The sequence below is a fragment of the Cyprinodon variegatus genome, unplaced genomic scaffold (assembly GCF_000732505.1).
Source record: "Cyprinodon variegatus isolate N-32 unplaced genomic scaffold, C_variegatus-1.0 Scaffold146, whole genome shotgun sequence".
NCBI lineage: Eukaryota > Metazoa > Chordata > Actinopteri > Cyprinodontiformes > Cyprinodontidae > Cyprinodon > Cyprinodon variegatus.
This window is the reverse complement of record NW_015150599.1, coordinates 829,587-848,619: the sequence shown is the minus strand read 5'-3', so window position 1 is coordinate 848,619 and position 19,033 is coordinate 829,587. Positions and strand designations below refer to the sequence as shown.

Here is a 19,033-nt window from a genome sequence, read left to right as displayed (position 1 = left end):
GACTGGGGTTCAAGGAGATAGAAGCAGGCATACAGAAAGAAGCTGATATACAAAAGACAGCTGTCAACCAGCTCCACAGGCGGCCTCATCCAGGAAATACACAGCCAGGCAGACGAGCTCGGAGCCAGCTCCCATGTCAGAGAATAGAAAAGAGCACATACGGTTAGTCACAGTCAGAGAAACAGGAGCACACTGAAAAACAGGCCTAGCTCCAACATCTGTGATCAAATGCATTGATGGCAGCAGCACATCTGACACCAGGATGGGGTCACAAACAAATTGGAACAGACCAGATCTAAATGGGTTTCTACTAAAACAATTAACTTGTGAAGTATTTAAGTCTTAGTTTAGGCTACTACGAAAATGTTATCAAAGTACTAAGAATTTTTTAAATTTAACAGGACAATGCTAAATATGATAATAAAAAAAACTGTAAATAGCTTGTAAAATTTAATCTAAAGAATAATAGCATCTATTAAATGGAAATGACGGGAAATTTACAACTAAGGGTGTTTTCACATGTTTAGTATGGCTCAGTTAGCACTGTTGTTTTCGCTACACTTTTTTGTCACTCGGTACCAAACTTGGAGAGTGTCATGTCTCTATGACAACTGGCTGAAATGCAGAAGCGCTGCCTTTGATTCAGTTGGATCCAACCATTTTGAGAAAAATGGAAATAAGGCTGTAATTGTACAAGCTGTGACTCAAGTAATATTTTTTAGCTTCTTAACATTTCCCTGGGATTAAGTAAAAGATAGAAAGAAAGAAAAAATCGTATTAATGTTATTAATAATAATAATTCCCTGCCGCATTTCACATCAGCCATTTGGTATCCATTGGTCTAACTTTAGCTCTAATAACATTTACTTACAACTAACCCTGTGCTTGAGATTAGCATTAATTTAAACACCTATTTTGAAAATAGGTGGCTAAATTAAAACATTTTATTATACCAAAAACCCTCCATACAGGAGAAGAAAAAGTCCTGGGGAAGCCTTGTACACTGAAAGGAGTGTAAACAGTTAGCGACAGACTAACCCACTGTGAAGCGGTGAGTATTACACACTAAATAATTAAACATGGTTAACTTTATCAACAAACATTTGGGGTTCACTACAAACCAAACATTTTCAAACTCATACTGAAAAAAAAAATAGTTTGTTTGTTCACATATAACAGCCATCAAACTGATACAGCAAGCTTTTTTAACCTCTTAGCCTACTTTTAAAACTGTAAAAACAGCATCAAGAGGGAAAAAATACCAATATACAAAGGTAAAAATAAAAATGTTCCCTTTAGTGTTACCTGTGCACAACCAGTACCTTTTCAGAGAGCAGCCACAGATGTGTGAACAGCTCCTGAGTGCTGTTCTCCTGCCAGACCTGAGGGAGGAAACCTGAGCTGGCAGCCAAGTCCGCAACCAGATCCAACAGGTATCCTGTGATGCTTTCAGGCATTCTGAGCGACCCTGGATAAGAAGCACAGAAAAATGCAGAACTCTCACACTTTCAGGATATTTCAAAGTAAACTTGTATGTGTTTTAACCTGCATGTGGTGCGAAAGTACTGTTGTACCTTATTATTAAAGTAAAACAGAACCAGTAACTCTTTTGTACATGCAATTAGGCCATGAGAAGAACTGTTTTGGAGGACTATGGGCTGTTTTTATTATTTATTACCATTCTCTCACACCATGTGCATTTTAAGGAGACTTATAATAATAATTTAACTTTATTGAATTCACATTGGAGAAATTTACCTCTGCATTTAACCCATCGACTTGGGGAGCAGTGGGCTGCCATCGTGGGGCTCCCAGTGAGCAATCAGGGGTTAAGGGTCTTGCTCAGAGACCCAGAGTGGCAGTCTGTGGGAGTGGGTTTCAAACTCACAACCTCAGGATTCCAAGCTCTATGCCCTAACCACTAGGCGGCAACTCCAACAAGCATAAGTTATGTTTAATATTATGTAACACACAGTAAAAAGAAACTTTTTAACTGAGATTATAAAGTAGAAATTCTTATAATAACATTAAGCAGAAACAACAATTTATTTTTTTCCCATAAGGCTCTTAAAAAAAATAAAAAACTGTATTTAGAAAGAAAAAAAACTGCATTATCTTAACCATTAGTTTTCAAACTGAGTTGTTCCACAAGTGAAAATATTTTCTTAAGTTTATCAAATGTATATGTTGTGTATAACAGGAGAAATCCTAGTGCAGTGCACAGAAATGGGCGAGGGAGGGACCAGAAGTAAAAATAACAGCTACCGGTAGTCTTTTGGATCAGAATTAAAGGGCTGACAGTTAAAATAAAAAAAAAACTTAATCGAAAATAATCCTTGAATTAATTAGACTTGAATTAATTATATTTTTTTCAATTTGGGCATTTACCTTTTCATTGCAAACAAAGAACATACAGGAACAACATAGAACATTGATAATTACACACAGATACAACATCAGAAAATAGAGCAATTATTTTACAAAGTCAAAATCAAATCTGTGCTGGAGGGTTGCAATTCTTTAAGGGCAGATATGATTTAAATGGCTTTAGCATTTGACCTGAATTTTAAGGATTTTATATAGATATTAATAGCATATAATAAAATCTGGAAATTTGTTTTTTGTTGTAAATATTTGGAGGAGTGAATATGATACCATAAATAATAAAAAAGTTAACAATATAAAAAAATTATGTTTTGACAAGTTTATATTTCTCCATCCCAAACAAAACAACCTTATCATTAAAGTAATATTGAGGTTTCTTTGATGAAAAATGTTTTGCATATCTTTCCAGGAACTTTTGCTATAATTACAATACCAAAACGGATGAATAAGCTTTTCTTCATTATTATTTTTAAAAATGTTAACATTTACATCTTTTAATCAAAAATACTTTAACAGGATAAACATTATGAATAACTTTCTAAGAAATTTCTCTTACTTTATTGTTTATTAAGAAGCAACCAAGTCCACCTCCAATTATATTTTCAAAAATGCTGGACCAATAAAATATAACATCTCCTAATAAAATATTTCTTAACCTTTTGTTGGTTGTTTCCTTACTTATAAAAGGACAATCATAATAAATATAATTGGATTTTGGATCAAAACTTGGCATTGAGTGAGCCCTTTATATTTTGAAATCCCAAACAGTACCGAAGTTAAATAGTAAATTATTTAAAATTCAACAGGAAATTGTGATTTTTGGTTTCAAGAAGAGACAGTAAAACATGTTTTGTTAGTCTGTTCTAAATATTCTGTTGAGATAAGGGAATTAGTTAGTTGATTACAAGAAAATAAATTGCAATTAAATATACAAGATATCTTGGACAAACTTTCTACTGTGTTTTTATTTAATGAATTACCTTAAGAAAACGAAATTGATGGAATGTAAGATTTATTAACTTAATTATTATAATTTTCTTTTCTTTTTTCTTTTTGTTTTGTGGGAGAATTAATAATAGCGTCCCGATCCACACTCCATTCCAGTAGATGGCGGTAATGCGCATCAATAAGTTGCTTGCCAACCGCCATAAAAAGAGAAGAAGAAGTGCTGAAGTTTACGCAGAAGCACGTGACCATGTTAGCATTAGGCTAAGGAAGTAGCTTCATTAACGGATGCAGGAGACATGGGACCGCTGGTAAAACTCAGGATCTGAGGGCAAACACTGCCAAACATGTTGAAATAAGTTCTAAGAAGCAACAACAACTGCAAGGTAAGAGGAAAAAATACAGAGCTGCCTCCTAGCTAGCAACCGGCTGCTGGGTTGTTAGTTAGCATGCTAGCGTTAATGATTCATTTGTGATTTTCAGATAACCTGACTTGAATATATTCGTTTTAATTGTTATGAATTTTTACAGAGACGTTTATAGACTGAAACAACAGTAAGCTAGACTGTATGTTTGCTCCGTCGCCGGTTTCGGGACTCATTTAATTCACCTGTTGGTTTCCTCTTGTTATTGCTGCCAGGAGGGGATGATGGATTTCCTCACCTTGTTTGGGATTTACGTGGCGGTGGTGCTAACCTGTATATTCCTAGTGTGCAAATACTCGGGCCAACAAAACAACCCCTTTAACGCCCTGCTGAGTTATGTTACACAGGTAAGTTATGTTCACTTTGTCAGTCCCTCAAACCAACACTTGGTGGCGCTGTTGGACAACATGTGCTGCATTCAGGTACATCTGTTTTCCATAGGTAGTGGCCCCTTTCACTCCTCAGTGGCTTCAGAGGTTTTCACACTGGATTTTCCACAAACTGTTTCATCAAAGGTTTGTTTTTGAATTGTGATCAGTTTTGTTTATCATCTTGTTTTCGCCCTGTTTCATTTTTCATTCTGTTCATTTCAGGAGCAACATTTTCATATATCTGCATATCTTACTAGAAGGCTCTGTGTATGCAGAGTTCACCTATGAGGTGTTTGGCTTCTGCCGGGAGATGGACACCAGTTTGACAAGTTTGTTGGTGCCTTACCTTCTACTGGTCATCAAGACCTTCTTCTTCTACCTCTGCATCAAAACAGATCCAGGTTCACATCTGTCTCATTGCCAAGTTATGAAAATAAACCTTGAACATTTAAATCTGTTTTAGAAAAACAATAAATAATGTAATTTTGCTTCTGGAAGGAGAAATGTAGTTTTATGTATTTTTTTATTGATTGATGCTGTGTTGCAGTCTTAACACTCTCCTCTCCACCCATCAGGCACGGTGACAAAGAGAAAAGTCTCCAGCTTGATTCACATCTATCCATATGACAGGAGATTGTTTCACCCTGGAGTCTCCTGTGAAACATGCCAACTTGTCAAACCAGCCCGTTCCAAACATTGCAGTGAGTCCAGCCTTCTTTATGTAGTAACTTACAAAAATATATGTAATAGTGCATTCACACTGGTGCATTAGCTGTAGCAGATCCATGGATTAAGGTAGAATCCCTATAAAGAAGGAGTCTGTCCCTACTAGATAGAGCTGAGGTCTTGTCAAACAGCAGCACCGCATGGAGAGAGAGGAGCGGTGATCGCTGAAGTTGAAATGAGCTGAACGGTTCTATGAAATCGCGACACGGCAATTAGAGACTGGATGTAGGCTAAGCTTCTTTCAGTTTAAATTGAATACAGAGAAAATAAGGTTAAAGGAGGTAGAAATAAGGAATGCTGTCAAGAGGTCTTTGGGTGGCTTTAAAAAAAGGCCGTGTTAATTTAGTCCTAGAAGCCCTGCTCATCCTCCCTTACCTCCAGCACAGAGCCCGGTCTGTCTCTGCACACTGCCCAACATTGGTGCTTTCTGATCAGGTGGATTCCTGTCAAATCCGACTGAATCAGAGCTGCGTCTGGAACAACCTAAATGGACTTTTTATTTTCATTTTTTTTTTCAGAGCTTTTAGGGCTTTACCAAAAAATGAAAATTCAAAAGTTTTTTTAGATTTTTTTTTTATGAGGAACTATTTAGCATTAGTCAGTGATGTTAAGTTTCACCTGTGCTTTTATTGTGAAATGTCAACAGACAGCATATGACATTGGGTTGCCAGGGGTAATGGTATAGGTCCAAAGCAGAGGAAATGGGAGGATGGTGATTAACTAAATATTAAACAATCATTCGAGCCACTAAATAAGGTAAACATGCCCACTGTTATGTTCTATGTGAGCACAGGGATGACATGATGTTGGGCAATAACTTTATGTCAAGAAACGAACACAGTACTAAAGTCTGCTGGGATGGTGATGTCATCGGCCGTAATAAAAAAAAGTATTCCCTCTTAAAAACTAAATCAGCACAAGCGATGGTTTTACTTACACAAATGAAGTAGCACTTAAAAAAAAAAAGGCTAGATAATTTTGATTCAATTCTTAGCTTAATGAACTCTGGGTGACATAAAAGATTATCTTTAATATCTGTGAAACAACAGTAGCACATGTGATCTTTATTTATTTATTTAAACAAAGTAAATGACTTGTTTAAGTGGGGTTTGATTTACCAGCTATCTACATAGACAGAACTTTTATCTGTACATTCATTTTAAACATTTATTTCTAGGATTTTATTTTATTTTTTTACACGTCAATAATCCCTATTTTTTGGGGGCCTGAACAGAGATTTAGTAAATTGTTCTAGAACCTAACCCCTGCTTTAGACTGAACCAGAACTTCTTATTTCAGGAGTGTGCAACAGGTGTGTAATGCGCTTTGACCACCACTGCGTCTGGGTGAACAACTGCGTCGGAGCTGGGAACACCCGTTACTTCCTGCTCTACCTGCTCAGCGTGTGCGCCATGGCCCTGGACATCGCCCTTCTAACAGGAGACATGCTGCTTCATGCTGTGCTGCGTTCAGGGCTTCTAAGAGCCAGTTACATCGACGAGTCTGGCCAGCAGCAGCCGGCTGGACCACTGTTTGTTGTTCAGGTAAGCACATATTCTATGTTTCACACATATTGCTGCTCTCCATTTTTTACTCATTACTGACCCTTTGATTAAAAATTATTTTTATGCCTCCCCAGCACCTGTTTCTGACTTTTCCCCGCATTGTCTTCATGCTGGGTTTCGTGATCTTCGTCTTCTTCCTCCTTGCTGGTTACACCTTGTTTCATTCCTTCCTGGCTCTTGTCAACCAAACCTCCAATGAGTGGTACAAAAGTCGGGGCCTGGTTTGTCGGCACTGCCATCCAACGCCGACAGCCGATGACCTTTGTGGCCCCGTCCCAGATCATTCTAAGAGGTACTACTACAGCCGAGGGCTGCTTGGAAACCTGGGAGAGATTTTCTTCCCTCTGCAGGCCACCCAGAAGAAGGGTAACTGAACGACCCTGCCTTTGGTTTGACATTCACAGCTATTACCAACACTACTAGAGCTGAGAGGGAAAACTCTCACTATGTTCTGTATCTTAACTGATTCCTGCAACTTTACCAAGCTGTATTTTTATTAATAACCCGGCAGCTGAAAATTTGTGCCTCTGAGAATCAAATAACCAAAATAAATGTCACTTTTTTATATATGTTGTTGTGCTTTTGCTTTGTTTTTTTAAATGGTATTTTACTGATTAATGTTCATAGTTCTAATTTCCCACTACAGCTGGTCATCTTCTACACAGCCGTCATTTAGTCTGTTCCATGTTTGTCCATTTATGTGTGATTTCGCTCATCGACAGGGCAGGTCTAGCCTGGCCAGTCAGATAGATACCAGTCTGATACTAAAAAATTACAAAAATAAATAGAATAACAGATTCTTTAGTTTTAAATTTATAGTAATCCAGGTGTGTTTTCTTAAAAGTAGCCATTAAGTTAATTTGTCTTAAAGAACTAATTTTTTCAAAGGGGTACCTGTATCCTGTTCTTTGTGCAGAGAGAAACCGACCATCCCAAAAGAAAAGAGTATGTTTCTTTTCACAATTTTACAATTCATATCACTTTCTATGTTTTAGATTAAGTCATTTTCAGATCTGATATTAATTTGGACTCGTTTATTTTTCATTACTTTAGTTTAAAATATTGTGATAACTTTGTTCAAGTTAAAAGTAAAACAATTGCCTTTTTTTTCCTCTAAGTTTAACTTCATTTTTTTGTGGCTGACGAGTGCCTTGTTTTAACTTTTTTAGCCCATGTAGCAAGATGATCGAGGGGAGTGGCGGCCTAGAGGTTAGGGCATTACGCTTTGAGTCCTGAGGTTCTGAGTTAAAGGCCCACTCCCACAGACTGCTACTGGGTCGCAGTAAGACCCTTAGCCCCGCATTGATCCCCAGGCACCGCACAATAGCAGCCCACTACTCCCCAAGGGGATGGTTTAAATGCAGAGAGTTAATTTCGTTGTTCTGTACTTACAGGGCAAAAAATTATAGGATTAAACTTCTTTAGAGGATCCCAAAACCTCTGTAGCAGTTACAGGAGACATGTCTAGGGAGGCCCTTTAATCAGGTGGAACCAAATATGAGCTGTTTGGTTTACATACAAAGGCTGTGTTTGGTGAATTACTAACTTTGGAACTAATTGAAGATTATTATTAGAGTCCAGGAGATGATTCGCAGAGTGATGTATGACGTAAACCTGTTAGAACAGAGGTTCTTAGCAGGAAGAAAATTATATACAGCCATAGGTACAAGGGATGGCGTTTATATAAGCAGAGTGGGGTGTTAGGGCTGGCCCAGTCACAATCATGACTTTAGAATGGGCTGTTCATACATTCTAAAGAAGCTTGTGGAAAGATACCCTCAAACTGCTACTTATTTTCAATAGAGGTTCTATAAAGTACTGCTTTTAAGAATAAAATGTATTCTCCACCTTTCAGATTTTTACTTAGTGAAGAAAACTGCAAACCATCAAATTCTTTATACTTCACAAACAAAATAGTTTGCATCACTCTGAGGTGTGAAAACTTTTCCAAGCCTATGGAACAATAAACAATTCTGACCAAATCAGCTAAATACAAAACAAGACTTTTACCTATTACTATTAATAATTACATCTAAAACAATATAATTGGAACTTAATTGATAAAGTAATCCTCAACTAATTTGGTAATCAAATCAAATTGTTACCTACAGTGACGATACAAACACTCTAAAACAATTTAGAGCTGCAATTAAGACAGTTACAAAACTGTAAACATTTCCCATTTAATAATAAAACTATTATATGTAATACATGTATACATTTTTTTTTTTACATGTTTTTGCCATTTACAATCCATATACATTTCTTTTTCTACGTTGCACAAGTTTGTTTATTTAGAAAACCTAATTTACTGAAAGCTTTTATTTTTAGATTTAAAAAAAATCGATCACTGAAGGAATCGATAGCTCTGAGTGACAGTTCTTCCGCAGGTAGGCGGGCCCTATTAAATTGGGTTACTGTCCCTTTAAGCCGGTGCGGAAGTGTATCCGCTGGAGACGGCAAAAGGTCAGTCCGGTGAATTTCCACAGTAAATATAACTAAACGTGACGTGGGTCGCGTATGGTGACACACCGTCTACCTCACGTCAGTTTGGTGCGTTTTAATCGGGGAATGCTATATTAACCGCCGGGGTTGTCGGTCTTAACACCTCCAGAGCTGCCTAATGTCCGGCTCTAAGTGCACGCGGCTGGCTGGGCCGCTCGTGAAGCAGCTGCTGGAGTCCGTGGACACCGTCCTCTTCGACTGTGATGGGGTTATCTGGCGGGGGGACCAAGCCATCCCCGGGGCCTCTCAGGTCATAAACCTGCTGAAGGAGCGCGGTAAAAAGGTCTTCTTCGTCACTAACAACAGCACCAAGACCAGGAAGATGTACGCGGAGAAGATGTCCGCCATGGGCTTCAACGTGACAGAGAACGAGGTGTTCGGGACAGCCTACTGCTGCGCCGCGTACCTGAAGACCATCTGCAAGCTGGAGGGGAAGGTCTACCTGGTGGGGAGCCCGGCCATGAGGCATGAGCTGGAGGCCGTGGGCATCCAGCAGACCGGCGTGGGACCCGATCACGTGTCCGGGAAGCCGATCGACTGGGCCAACGTGCCTCTGGACCCTGACGTGAAGGCGGTGGTGGTCGGTTTCGACGAACACTTCAGCTACACGAAGCTGAACCGAGCCCTGCAGTACCTGCTCCAGAAGGACTGCCTGTTTGTAGGAACCAACAGGGACACCAGGCTGCCTCTGGAGGGGGGGAAGGCTGTCCCAGGTAGAGCTAAACTCACCTATCTACTGTCACTGTATAAAGAAAACAGGACTTTTTTAATTAATCACTAGCAATCAATCACAAATCTGTTTAGGATCTGGATCCAGGTCCACATATGTGGACATTAAAGGCCATAAAATACATTTTATTGCAAACTATTATTGCTCAGGAGTAGAGACATGATAAACTAAATATCAGACATTACCCCTGTATAACTGACCAATATGAGAGGCAAATAAGTCATGGTTGTTCCTGCAGGATCAGTGAATTACATGCACCCAAATGATGCATGAGAAGATATGCTGCATATAATCTAGGAAAGAAAATATATCAGCTATCATCCAGCTGGCTTGTAGATTATTAGAAATCTGTCAAACATCCATCATTGTGCTTCCCTACAGAGGAGCATCAGTGTTATAGCCAGCTGAATCCATCCAAGCGGTCATGGGAAACATTATGGACATTTTATGCAGCTGCACACCTGAGGAAAAACATAAGAACATAACACAGAAGCTAATTTATGTACAGTAAAAATCTGCCTCAATTCTTTGCTCTGAAGCCTAAAAAGTTTGTTGGAAAAGGTTAATAAATGAGCAGAACCTTGTTCAGCTATTGCAGCATGTCCAGCATCAGCTCATCTCATGGATCCAGATGTGGGCAGATTATCTACTTTGGTACTAGAAGCTTTACTGCATGTCTTCATACTCAAGTTAAAAAAAGATTTATCCATAAAGTGACTAGAGTGTATATATATATATATATATATATATATAACTGCTCATAACGTCTGATTTTAGTATTGAATATTAATGAATCAGGGCAATGAAATCATGGATATGCACAGGTATTCAAATAAATAAAGCAAATAAATACAGATTACAAAATGAATGTGGACAGATCAACTCTTACTACATGAATTCTTATCCTTCTGAATGAGTCAGCAGTTTTTCTGTTGTTTTGTTTTCTCCATACAGTAAAGTTACCCCAGTAGGACAGAAGTATGGGGGCAGATAACTGCCAATAAAAATGTATGTGTCTGAATTTGTAGATTAAAATAGGATTTCTATTTGTTTTATTGTCGCCAACTAACAGATACATGACTTCAGATCTTCCTCTGATTCAAATGTTAATGTTAGTTTGAAAGTTGCAGCTTTGCGGCGATACAAAGAATAAATTCACAAATGCGTGAAAACAAATCACATGTACTCGTTCATGTGATTTGTACTTGTAAATGTTTACTGGTACTAGCAGGGCTCTTAAATGTAATGAGAAGCTATGCTAAAAAAATGGTTATGCTAAAAATCAGGCAGATACGCTTTTTTTTTTTTTTTTATGAATGTAATGTTCTTTTGACTAACATCTGGTCTTCCTTCTCAGCGCATTTCAGCCCAGATTCTGGTGAAGCTGAAACAATTAAAAATACAACGGAATCATGCTGATAACCTGACTGTTAACATAACGGCTGCAGAAAAACAGTTTTTAAATCTGATACTCATAAATCTGTGATACGTACACGTAAATTTGCATTTGGTAGTTATAGATATGTTATTCTTACTCATAGAATTCTGATTAGCTCTCACAAAATTGTGTTTTGCACTAGAGCTGAAACAATCAGATTTATTGTGATTAATCGATTTTTGAAATAATCGTCAGCTAATATGTTGATCGATTAATCGTTATCTGGAGCATAGAGACTATAAAACAGGGGTGCTCAAGTCCAGTCCTCATGAGCTACTATCCTGCAACTTTTTGATGCACACCATTTTTATTCAAAGGAGTGGCTTGTTTCCATGCCTCTGCTTCTGCTGGGCTAAATGAAGGGGTTAAGCCTTTTGATTCAGGTGTGTTTGAGAAGAGATGCATCTAAAAGTTACAGGATAGTAGCTCTAGAGGACTGGACTTGAGCAGCCCTGCTCTAAAACATGCCTTTACTGATAGAGCGACCCACTTAGAGCAGCAATTATACCTAAAATAGTTAAAAATCTATAAATATTTTGCATTTAAGTTAAAAAAAAAATATATGCTCTACCCAGAACTCCTCAGGTGGAAAAGTTTTAGTTTCATCTGGTTTGATTTTGTAAAAAAGATCATACAGTTTTAGATGTTTTGATGTCCTAACACTGGATGTGCTGAAGGTGTGTAGAGGAAGCGCCACATGAATCGATCTGAGACCAAATTGGAGAGCTGAGGCTGATCATTCCCAAAGATGTCCTCTCTGGTTCACCAGGGGACAGATTAGCTCTGATGACACGGTTATCTGCGTCTTTATACAGGAAGTGACATCTGCCCTCCCTCTCTACCTCTTCAGGTACAGGCTGCCTGCTGCAGGCTGTGGAGACGGCCGCCCAGCGTCAGGCCCAGACGGTGGGCAAACCCAACCACTTCATGTTCGACTGCTTGGCCGCTCAGTTCGGCGTGGAGCGGGAGCGATGCCTGATGGTCGGGGACCGCCTTGATACCGACATCATGCTGGGCTCCAACTGTGGCCTGAAGACCCTGCTGACCCTGACGGGGGTCAGCACCGTGGCCGAGGCCCAGAAGCATCAGGAGAGCGGCTGTGCGGAGAGGCAGGGGATGGTGCCAGATTATTATGTGGAGAGCATTGCAGACCTCCTTCCAGCTCTGCAGGGATGAGACTGAGGGATCATTTGTCTGGGTCCAGCCTCTATAAAAGAGAATCTTGTATTTAGTCTGATTAAATCACGTCCAAAAAGATATTTTTTGTGGCAAAAGAAATCCAGATTTTATTTAATATATGTGACTAATTCGTTCTTTTTAGGAGAGCGATTGTATGCAGTATTGTTTGAGTGTTAACAGCCTGATGCATATTTAAGGAAGCACTTGTTCTGCCTCTATTGTCAGTGGTGTAATCTCCTCTTAAGCAACTCCATGTTAAACTGCAGCACTTCTTGTCTTTGCTCTGAGATCTTTTTAGAACAAATCTCATGATATTTACTTGGATTTAATGTCTTATGCAAAGGTTGTAAAAATCCATGTTTTGCATCAAATGGTTTGTATTTAAATTAGATTTAAAAAGTGCTTTGATCGAAATCCTCAATAAATTCATCTATTTTCACAAAAACCAGCCGCTTCTTGTCTGTGGTTTCAACTTTAAAGGGTGAAAGTCACCTTGTGCTGTCAGCGGCGGCTGTCCGAGACGCCGGATCGTCTGTCGCCCGGTGACTGAAGCTTTCCTCGCTGCGCCTGCCTCACTTCTTTGTCCATTGTCTGCGCAGAGCAGAGCAGCCGCTTTCCGGTGTTTTAAAGTATGAGCTCTGGAAGGATGGATCGGATTAAAGAGGCACAGCATGCAGTGCCAGGCGGAGGGTGAAAAGGATAATGCCCACAACAAAAAAAGGAGTTTGGGTTTTTTTGGGGGGGGTCAGGTGTGAGTTGGGAGGGAAGTGCTGGGACCAGAGGAAGGAGGGGGAGGTGAGCAGGTGGACTGAGCCTCAGTCAGAGCTGGTCATGACTCTGAATTCATGCTGATAGAGACGAGAAGGAAGCCGACAGAGTGAGGAGCCATCAAGGGTTACAGGATGGTGAAGTGCTGGAAGCATTCAGAAGGACGGTGCTCGGTAAGAACCTGCTCCTCATCCACAAGCAGAACTATTCAAGATCCGTACATTTTTACTAGAATAGGGACCAAAACCTAAATCTCCCCTCAACTTTTTTCATATTGTTGTGATGTGTGTATTTCTATCTTTTCCTGTAGTACCGCCTCTATCTCCGGTCTTCTGGGGTTCTTCTCTAGCAGCTTTGATCATCAACAACTTGAAACCTTTTCCCATTTCTCAACATAGATTAGCTCAGGTTGAGATGGACTGGAAGGTAAAATTATTTGAACCTCATTTCAGGTCTAAATGCAGATTCTTAGTTAGGTTTAAGTGCAGACTTTAACTAGGCCGTTCTGACCCCTGGAAGGTAAACATCCATCCCAATCTCAAATTTTCTCTTTTTCATTTCTTGGTTTAGCTTTATCCTATCTCCGACTGCTCTCCTATGTCCCACAGCATGATGCTACCACCACCGTGTTTAAAGCTTTAGTGATGAATTCCCACCTGAACTGTGTTTCTTCTCCTCCCTGTCAGACTAGATGGTCATTCATATCTTGGTTGCTCTGCAGTTTTCATTCCGTTTGAATAATGTCTATCCAGCTTCACAGGGACATGTTCCTTTTTATTTCATGAAGGGTGTGGATACTTTTTGTTAAAGTGCATTGCAGTTTCTTATGCATGAAAACATCTTCTCAGGGTGGAGGTTTGGATTCGTCTCACTTCCCACACAAAGCCTTCTGGATTAGTCTCTCAGCACTCCTGCTCCTGGTCACTGTGGCTCTCGGACTGGCCGGCCACCTTGCGCTGACGGGGCCCCGCTCCAAGGTATTGTACTCGGACCTCGTCCGCTGCAATCCCGCTCAGGTGTTCCTCTAAATCCGCCCATTTCTACCGCACCAGTCTCTGCAGGGCGTGAGAATCACCTCACCAGATCAACTCAACCAGTCGGCTGTTGTGGACCTGCAGAACCGCCTGGTGACGTTTTCCGTCACCTCATCAGGAAACCGGACGTCCACGGTGCTATTTGATGTCAAACACGTACGTGAGAAACATTCAGAATAATAAAACTTCTGATGAGGACGTTGAGAGACGTTTCTGCTGCTGTTGTTGCAGGGTTTGATTTGCTACAAACCTTTGGACCAGAACACCTGTTTCCTCCAAACAATGGAGCGGTCGGACTACGACCATGTGGGCGCCTTTCTCAATCAATCACAACACAAGGTAGCAGAACATCTCTGGCGGTAAAAGGTGTTAAAGTTACAGTCTTCAACCCTAAACCTGAAAAGGTGCATGAGCAGAGGAGCAAACCGGGCCTTAAGGTGCCTTTATTCTCCCTCTGTGGCCTCCGTGACTGAATTCCTCAGCACATCTGATCCTTCCAGCCCCCTCGGCGTGCTCGGGATCTTTTTACAGGAGGCTACAGCAGCAAACTTGACCAGGGCACAATGGTCACTCTGTGTGACGCCTCTCTTTGGATTCAAAGACTCTGAATGTTTCTGCTGTTGGTCCCAGAGCTTGATCTCTGATGCTGATTTAAACTCCCACTCTGTTCTGAAATCAGTCTGTTTGTGAATATGATTCATGCTCATTTATCTGATCTTTAAACCACATTTTGAGGACCTGAGAGCGGTTAATTAGAGACCAGGTTCCTTATCGTCTCGGTGCTCCATTTCCTTCCTTCAAAAGCTGCGTATTGGTTATTGTTATTTAATCTGTCTGAGATAGCAGCTCTGTTTTGTGCTGCTTATTTTTCACTTTCTACCGTTGAGGAGAAGGGAGCTGTAACAGGAGCTGATGTTTTCTATTGGAGCTGATTAGAGCAGTAATGGCTGTCATTACACACAGTCTTTGTGACAAATAGATTTAGTGCAGCTAGAGTTTCTGTGGGGTTTTTATTTGCCACAGCAGTTGATGGTTGTAGATGTTTGAAACGGCGATTCTCTTCTTGGCAGAGAAACGTTCAGCTGTCTGGGAACGAGACGCAGAGGAGGACGGAGTTCCTGGGAGTGCTGTCCGCCAGTCAGGTGAACGAGTCGGCGTTAGAGGAGCCTCTTGGGACTCTGTGTCGGGACAGATCTGTCCACTGGACACGGAGGACAGACGGTGAGAGCTTTTTGTACATAATTATGAAAATAATTCGGGTAGGGGCAACTATTCGATTCTAGAATAACACTTTTTCCTTCCACACAATTTTCCATTAACACACTTGTACAGGTGTTGACTGCCGGGCTACTAAATCAGAGGTTCCCAAACATTTTAATCTGTGACTCACAAAATAACAATGCAGCAGATTAAAGATACATTTAAATCTTTTTTTTATATCTTTATATATATTATCATCCTAAAAAAAATCTAAAGTGAAGCAATTATATTCATTTTTAAATAAATGTTTTGCAATGTTCAAGTTAAAATTCTATAAAATGTTTGAATTATGTATTAGTTAAATAAATATTTGCAGCCCTTATTTAATTTATTATGCATTTTATTATATATTTTTGCCCATCATATACCTCAGTGATGACATCTGGTGAGCCCCAGTTTGGAAACCACTGTACTGAAACAAGCTGGGATAAATAAACTTTAATATTAGCACCGACCAGCGGCTTTCCTCTATGAGGGTCAGTCTGTAGGGAGGCTTTTCAACAAGCTTTCAGAGGAGAAATCGGAGCTGAAACACAAGTCCAAACCACGACATACTCTGACCTTTCAGCTGGATGAGAGGACGCTTTCATCCCTGTTTGCTCAACTAGCAGAAGCCAACATGTTGGAGGTACTTTCTAACCTCATGAAGGCGAAACGTCGTCTGATTTTAAGGAAAATGGAGATAAAGCACCATCATATGAGGTGTGTTCGGTTTCAGAGGCTGCATCCTCCAAGGACCCGGTCTACCTGGTGCAGAGGTCTGGTCGGGTTCCAAGCTCATTATGTGTCCTACAAATGCATCCTTCTTTTTGCCCGATTTGAAGGACGGGTCCGATGTATCCTCTCTATCCTTGGGTATCCCAGGATTCATTGCAAGACCAAGCAAGCCGGCTACTCCGTGATCAGAGGAAAGGTTACTTGGCGCCGGACAGTGGTGAATATTGGAAGTAAAGTTTATTCTAATACAAGTATGTGAATAGTTCCGTCTGAAATGAATGAAAATAGTTGTTATCTAAAGGTTTTTATCTGTTACTGTGTAAATGTAAATGGGCTTGGCTGTAATTTAAGGACAGTTTCTAATATATCTGCAGTGTGGGCACTATAAATCTGATAGGATTTTTTTTTTTTTAATATTTTGCCAAATTTGCTTAACTATTTGTTGTTGTTTAATATAAGAGATTTTGCAGATATATTTTTATTCATACATTGTTTAGATTTACTTATATCTTTCTACCCCTTTTATAGAATAGAAAATCTCTGTATTGTCCCACAATGGGCAAATTTACAGCAGCATTAAGATTATTGAAAAAAAAATGGTCACATAAATGTGTAAGAATAACGTAGTAGTGTAGAGTTGAAATATAAACAATAAAATTCTGTACTGTAAAGTGTTTTAACAATATAAAACTGTTCACCTGGAGAATAAATAACATCATGCAGTTATGGACATTTTATCAGTAATGGATATTTGAAAATAGCAGCAGCATGTTATTTAACTGACTAAGGTTTCTATTTGTTCACGCTCCTGGTGGTTGTCACCTTTATTCCACTCTGGATTTTCCTGAGTGTAGTCTCTTGTTCACTTTACAATAAAAAATAAATAATAAAATAAAAAATAAATAAAAAAAGAAACAGTTTGGAAACTGAAGACCTGTTTGAATTCACAGCCAAAGCTCTTCCGGTCTCCTTATTTTCACGGACTTCGAAGGATCTAGTCCAGGTAGACAGCATCCTTTGAAGACATAGCCCATAAATTCAAACAGAGCCAATAACCATTTAAAACAACTATTTTCATAATTTCAGACAGAATCTTTCACATACTGTATTATATTAAACTGCACTTCCAATATTCATCACTGTTCGGTACCATTTACGTTCTTGCTTGGTCTCGCAATGAATCCTGGGATACCCAAGGCTAGGTAGGATAAACCGAACCTGTCCTTTAAAGGAGAAGGCTGCATTTGTCGCCCACATAACGAGGAACCTTCCAATCCGAACAGGCTTCGCTGCCGTGCTATGACCGGCCCCTGAATTCAAACTCAGCAATGGATTGAGTATGCTTTCCAAAGCCTGCGATAAAACAGTCCAGTTTATGTTTTTAACCCTGTGGTGTGTGTGTGTGTTATCCAGGTCCAGGCAAACAGAGATTGGTTTACTTCTGCATCGACATCTGCTTCCCCAGCAACATCTGTGTGTCCGTGTGCTTCTACTACCTGCCAGAGTGACCTCAGAGGTCCCTCATTCACCAGCATGGTGGGGTGGGGGGGTTCCTCCATCATCATAAACTAGTGAAGCTGCCAACCAATGAATTCCATCCTTTCAGAGACAGAAAACATGGGAGGCAGTCCTGGTTGTCTTTAAACTCTCATCACCCCGTTTCATGTCTACTACGCCCTCTGCTGGCACAATCTGAAAACTCAAGACAAAAAGCCTCTTTTCTTTTTAATCACGACTGGAACGTAAATATTTACAATCATTGTTGTAGAAATGTTTTACTTGGCTAATAAAACACGCACTGCTGGTATTTGTTTGAGATTTTTTTTAATAACAAATAAGAGTCTTATAGAGGATTAAAATTATTTTACAGCATTTATAACTGAATGAGCAGTACAGAGTTATTAGATCTTAGCTGCACATAAAGAACAGGAAATTAATTCCAATGTTCAACATTTTATTACCTTAGAGACAGACTTTAATTTACTATCTTGGACTTAACTGTAAAATAAAATGATAAATAGTTTCAAATTTTTTACAAAAGCATCTAAAGGTTGTGTGTATTCAGCCCCTTTTAATCTAATGCTCCTCGGTAAAATGCTTCCTGCGCAGCTGACTGACTTGGCTGAGCTTGGAACGTTTGCACCTCGTCCTGCTGCAGGCGGAAACACCGTTTCCTTCATGGAAACCTTCAAATCATCCTCTTCCTCCTCAGCCCAGCACGCTGTCGTTGAAGGCCAGACACACCACGGCTTTCTGGTGGCCGCTGTACTCCCTCTTGATCTCGCCGGTCTCCACACACCACAGCCGGGCCAGGTTGTCTGAAGACGCTGTGGGGAAAAACATCAAACAAACCCTCATTAAGGAACTTTCTATCTTAGGTTTTTATACACTCAAGATACTTTTTACATTTGAAACCTTTACAGACCCACAAACAGTCCTAATATTTGGAGAACGCTGCAGAGGAACCAACATGCCTTTAGAAGTCGTTTACAGGTTTCTAAATGCTCATTTTATAACCAAACTGAACTTTTTAGCTGCAGTGACAGGATGCATGTTTGCAAACATCAGGATGGAGATTTTAAAGCCAAGAACATTTCAGCTGCTTTAAAGCACGGCAGTGGCAGCATGCTGTGTGCCTGCCACAGTGTTTAGCCCCACGATGGGTGGAATCACGGAGGAGTATGTATAATTTAAACATCATGTGGAATACAGAAAATCAACCAAATATTCAAACTTCTACACCTGATTACTGTGGTTAACTTGCACTACCATAAAAAAGATCAATTTAAATAAAGCACTAAAAATTCAGCATGAAAACAAAAATTAGGAATGGGGGATCCGTTCAGATTGTTAAGATTTATAATTAATTTGTTTCTATCGGATCTGAGCTCAAATTGGATCGCAGATATTAGCTTAATTACATGGCTGTGTAGTCATGCAACATATATTAACATTTAACAGGGAATCAGTTAAGTAATGGTAGTT

General features: G+C 39.8%; 4 protein-coding genes across 4 annotated transcripts in view; 3 read left to right on the top strand and 1 right to left on the bottom strand.

Annotated features, from left to right (window-relative positions):
* The first annotated feature begins 3,552 nt into the window (after positions 1–3,552).
* zdhhc4 (zinc finger, DHHC-type containing 4) lies at positions 3,553–6,977 on the top strand. The gene is made up of 7 exons (XM_015377037.1): positions 3,553–3,716; positions 3,971–4,102; positions 4,197–4,270; positions 4,349–4,527; positions 4,702–4,827; positions 6,152–6,396; positions 6,492–6,977. Exons 2-7 carry the CDS (start codon positions 3,977–3,979, stop codon positions 6,789–6,791), a joined length of 1,050 nt encoding a protein of 349 aa, XP_015232523.1. The 5' UTR covers positions 3,553–3,716; positions 3,971–3,976; the 3' UTR covers positions 6,792–6,977.
* A 1,860-nt stretch (positions 6,978–8,837) lies between these two features.
* On the top strand, positions 8,838–12,715 carry pgp (phosphoglycolate phosphatase). The gene is made up of 2 exons (XM_015377047.1): positions 8,838–9,635; positions 11,941–12,715. The coding sequence occupies exons 1-2, from the start codon at positions 9,041–9,043 to the stop codon at positions 12,264–12,266; spliced, it is 921 nt and encodes a 306-aa protein (XP_015232533.1). The 5' UTR covers positions 8,838–9,040; the 3' UTR covers positions 12,267–12,715.
* Positions 12,716–13,055: 340 nt separating this feature from the next.
* Positions 13,056–17,830, top strand: bricd5 (BRICHOS domain containing 5). Its single transcript, XM_015377054.1, has 6 exons — positions 13,056–13,210; positions 13,886–14,014; positions 14,090–14,227; positions 14,303–14,410; positions 15,142–15,292; positions 17,462–17,830. The coding sequence occupies exons 1-6, from the start codon at positions 13,172–13,174 to the stop codon at positions 17,554–17,556; spliced, it is 660 nt and encodes a 219-aa protein (XP_015232540.1). The 5' UTR covers positions 13,056–13,171; the 3' UTR covers positions 17,557–17,830.
* A 103-nt stretch (positions 17,831–17,933) lies between these two features.
* The window catches only part of mlst8 (MTOR associated protein, LST8 homolog), a 3,435-nt gene continuing 2,335 nt past the window's right edge, over positions 17,934–19,033 (bottom strand). Inside the window, exon 6 of the mRNA XM_015377053.1 lies at positions 17,934–18,375. Within this exon, the coding sequence (XP_015232539.1) occupies positions 18,257–18,375 (119 nt within the window). The 3' untranslated portion in view covers positions 17,934–18,256. The remainder of the gene's footprint in view (positions 18,376–19,033) is intronic.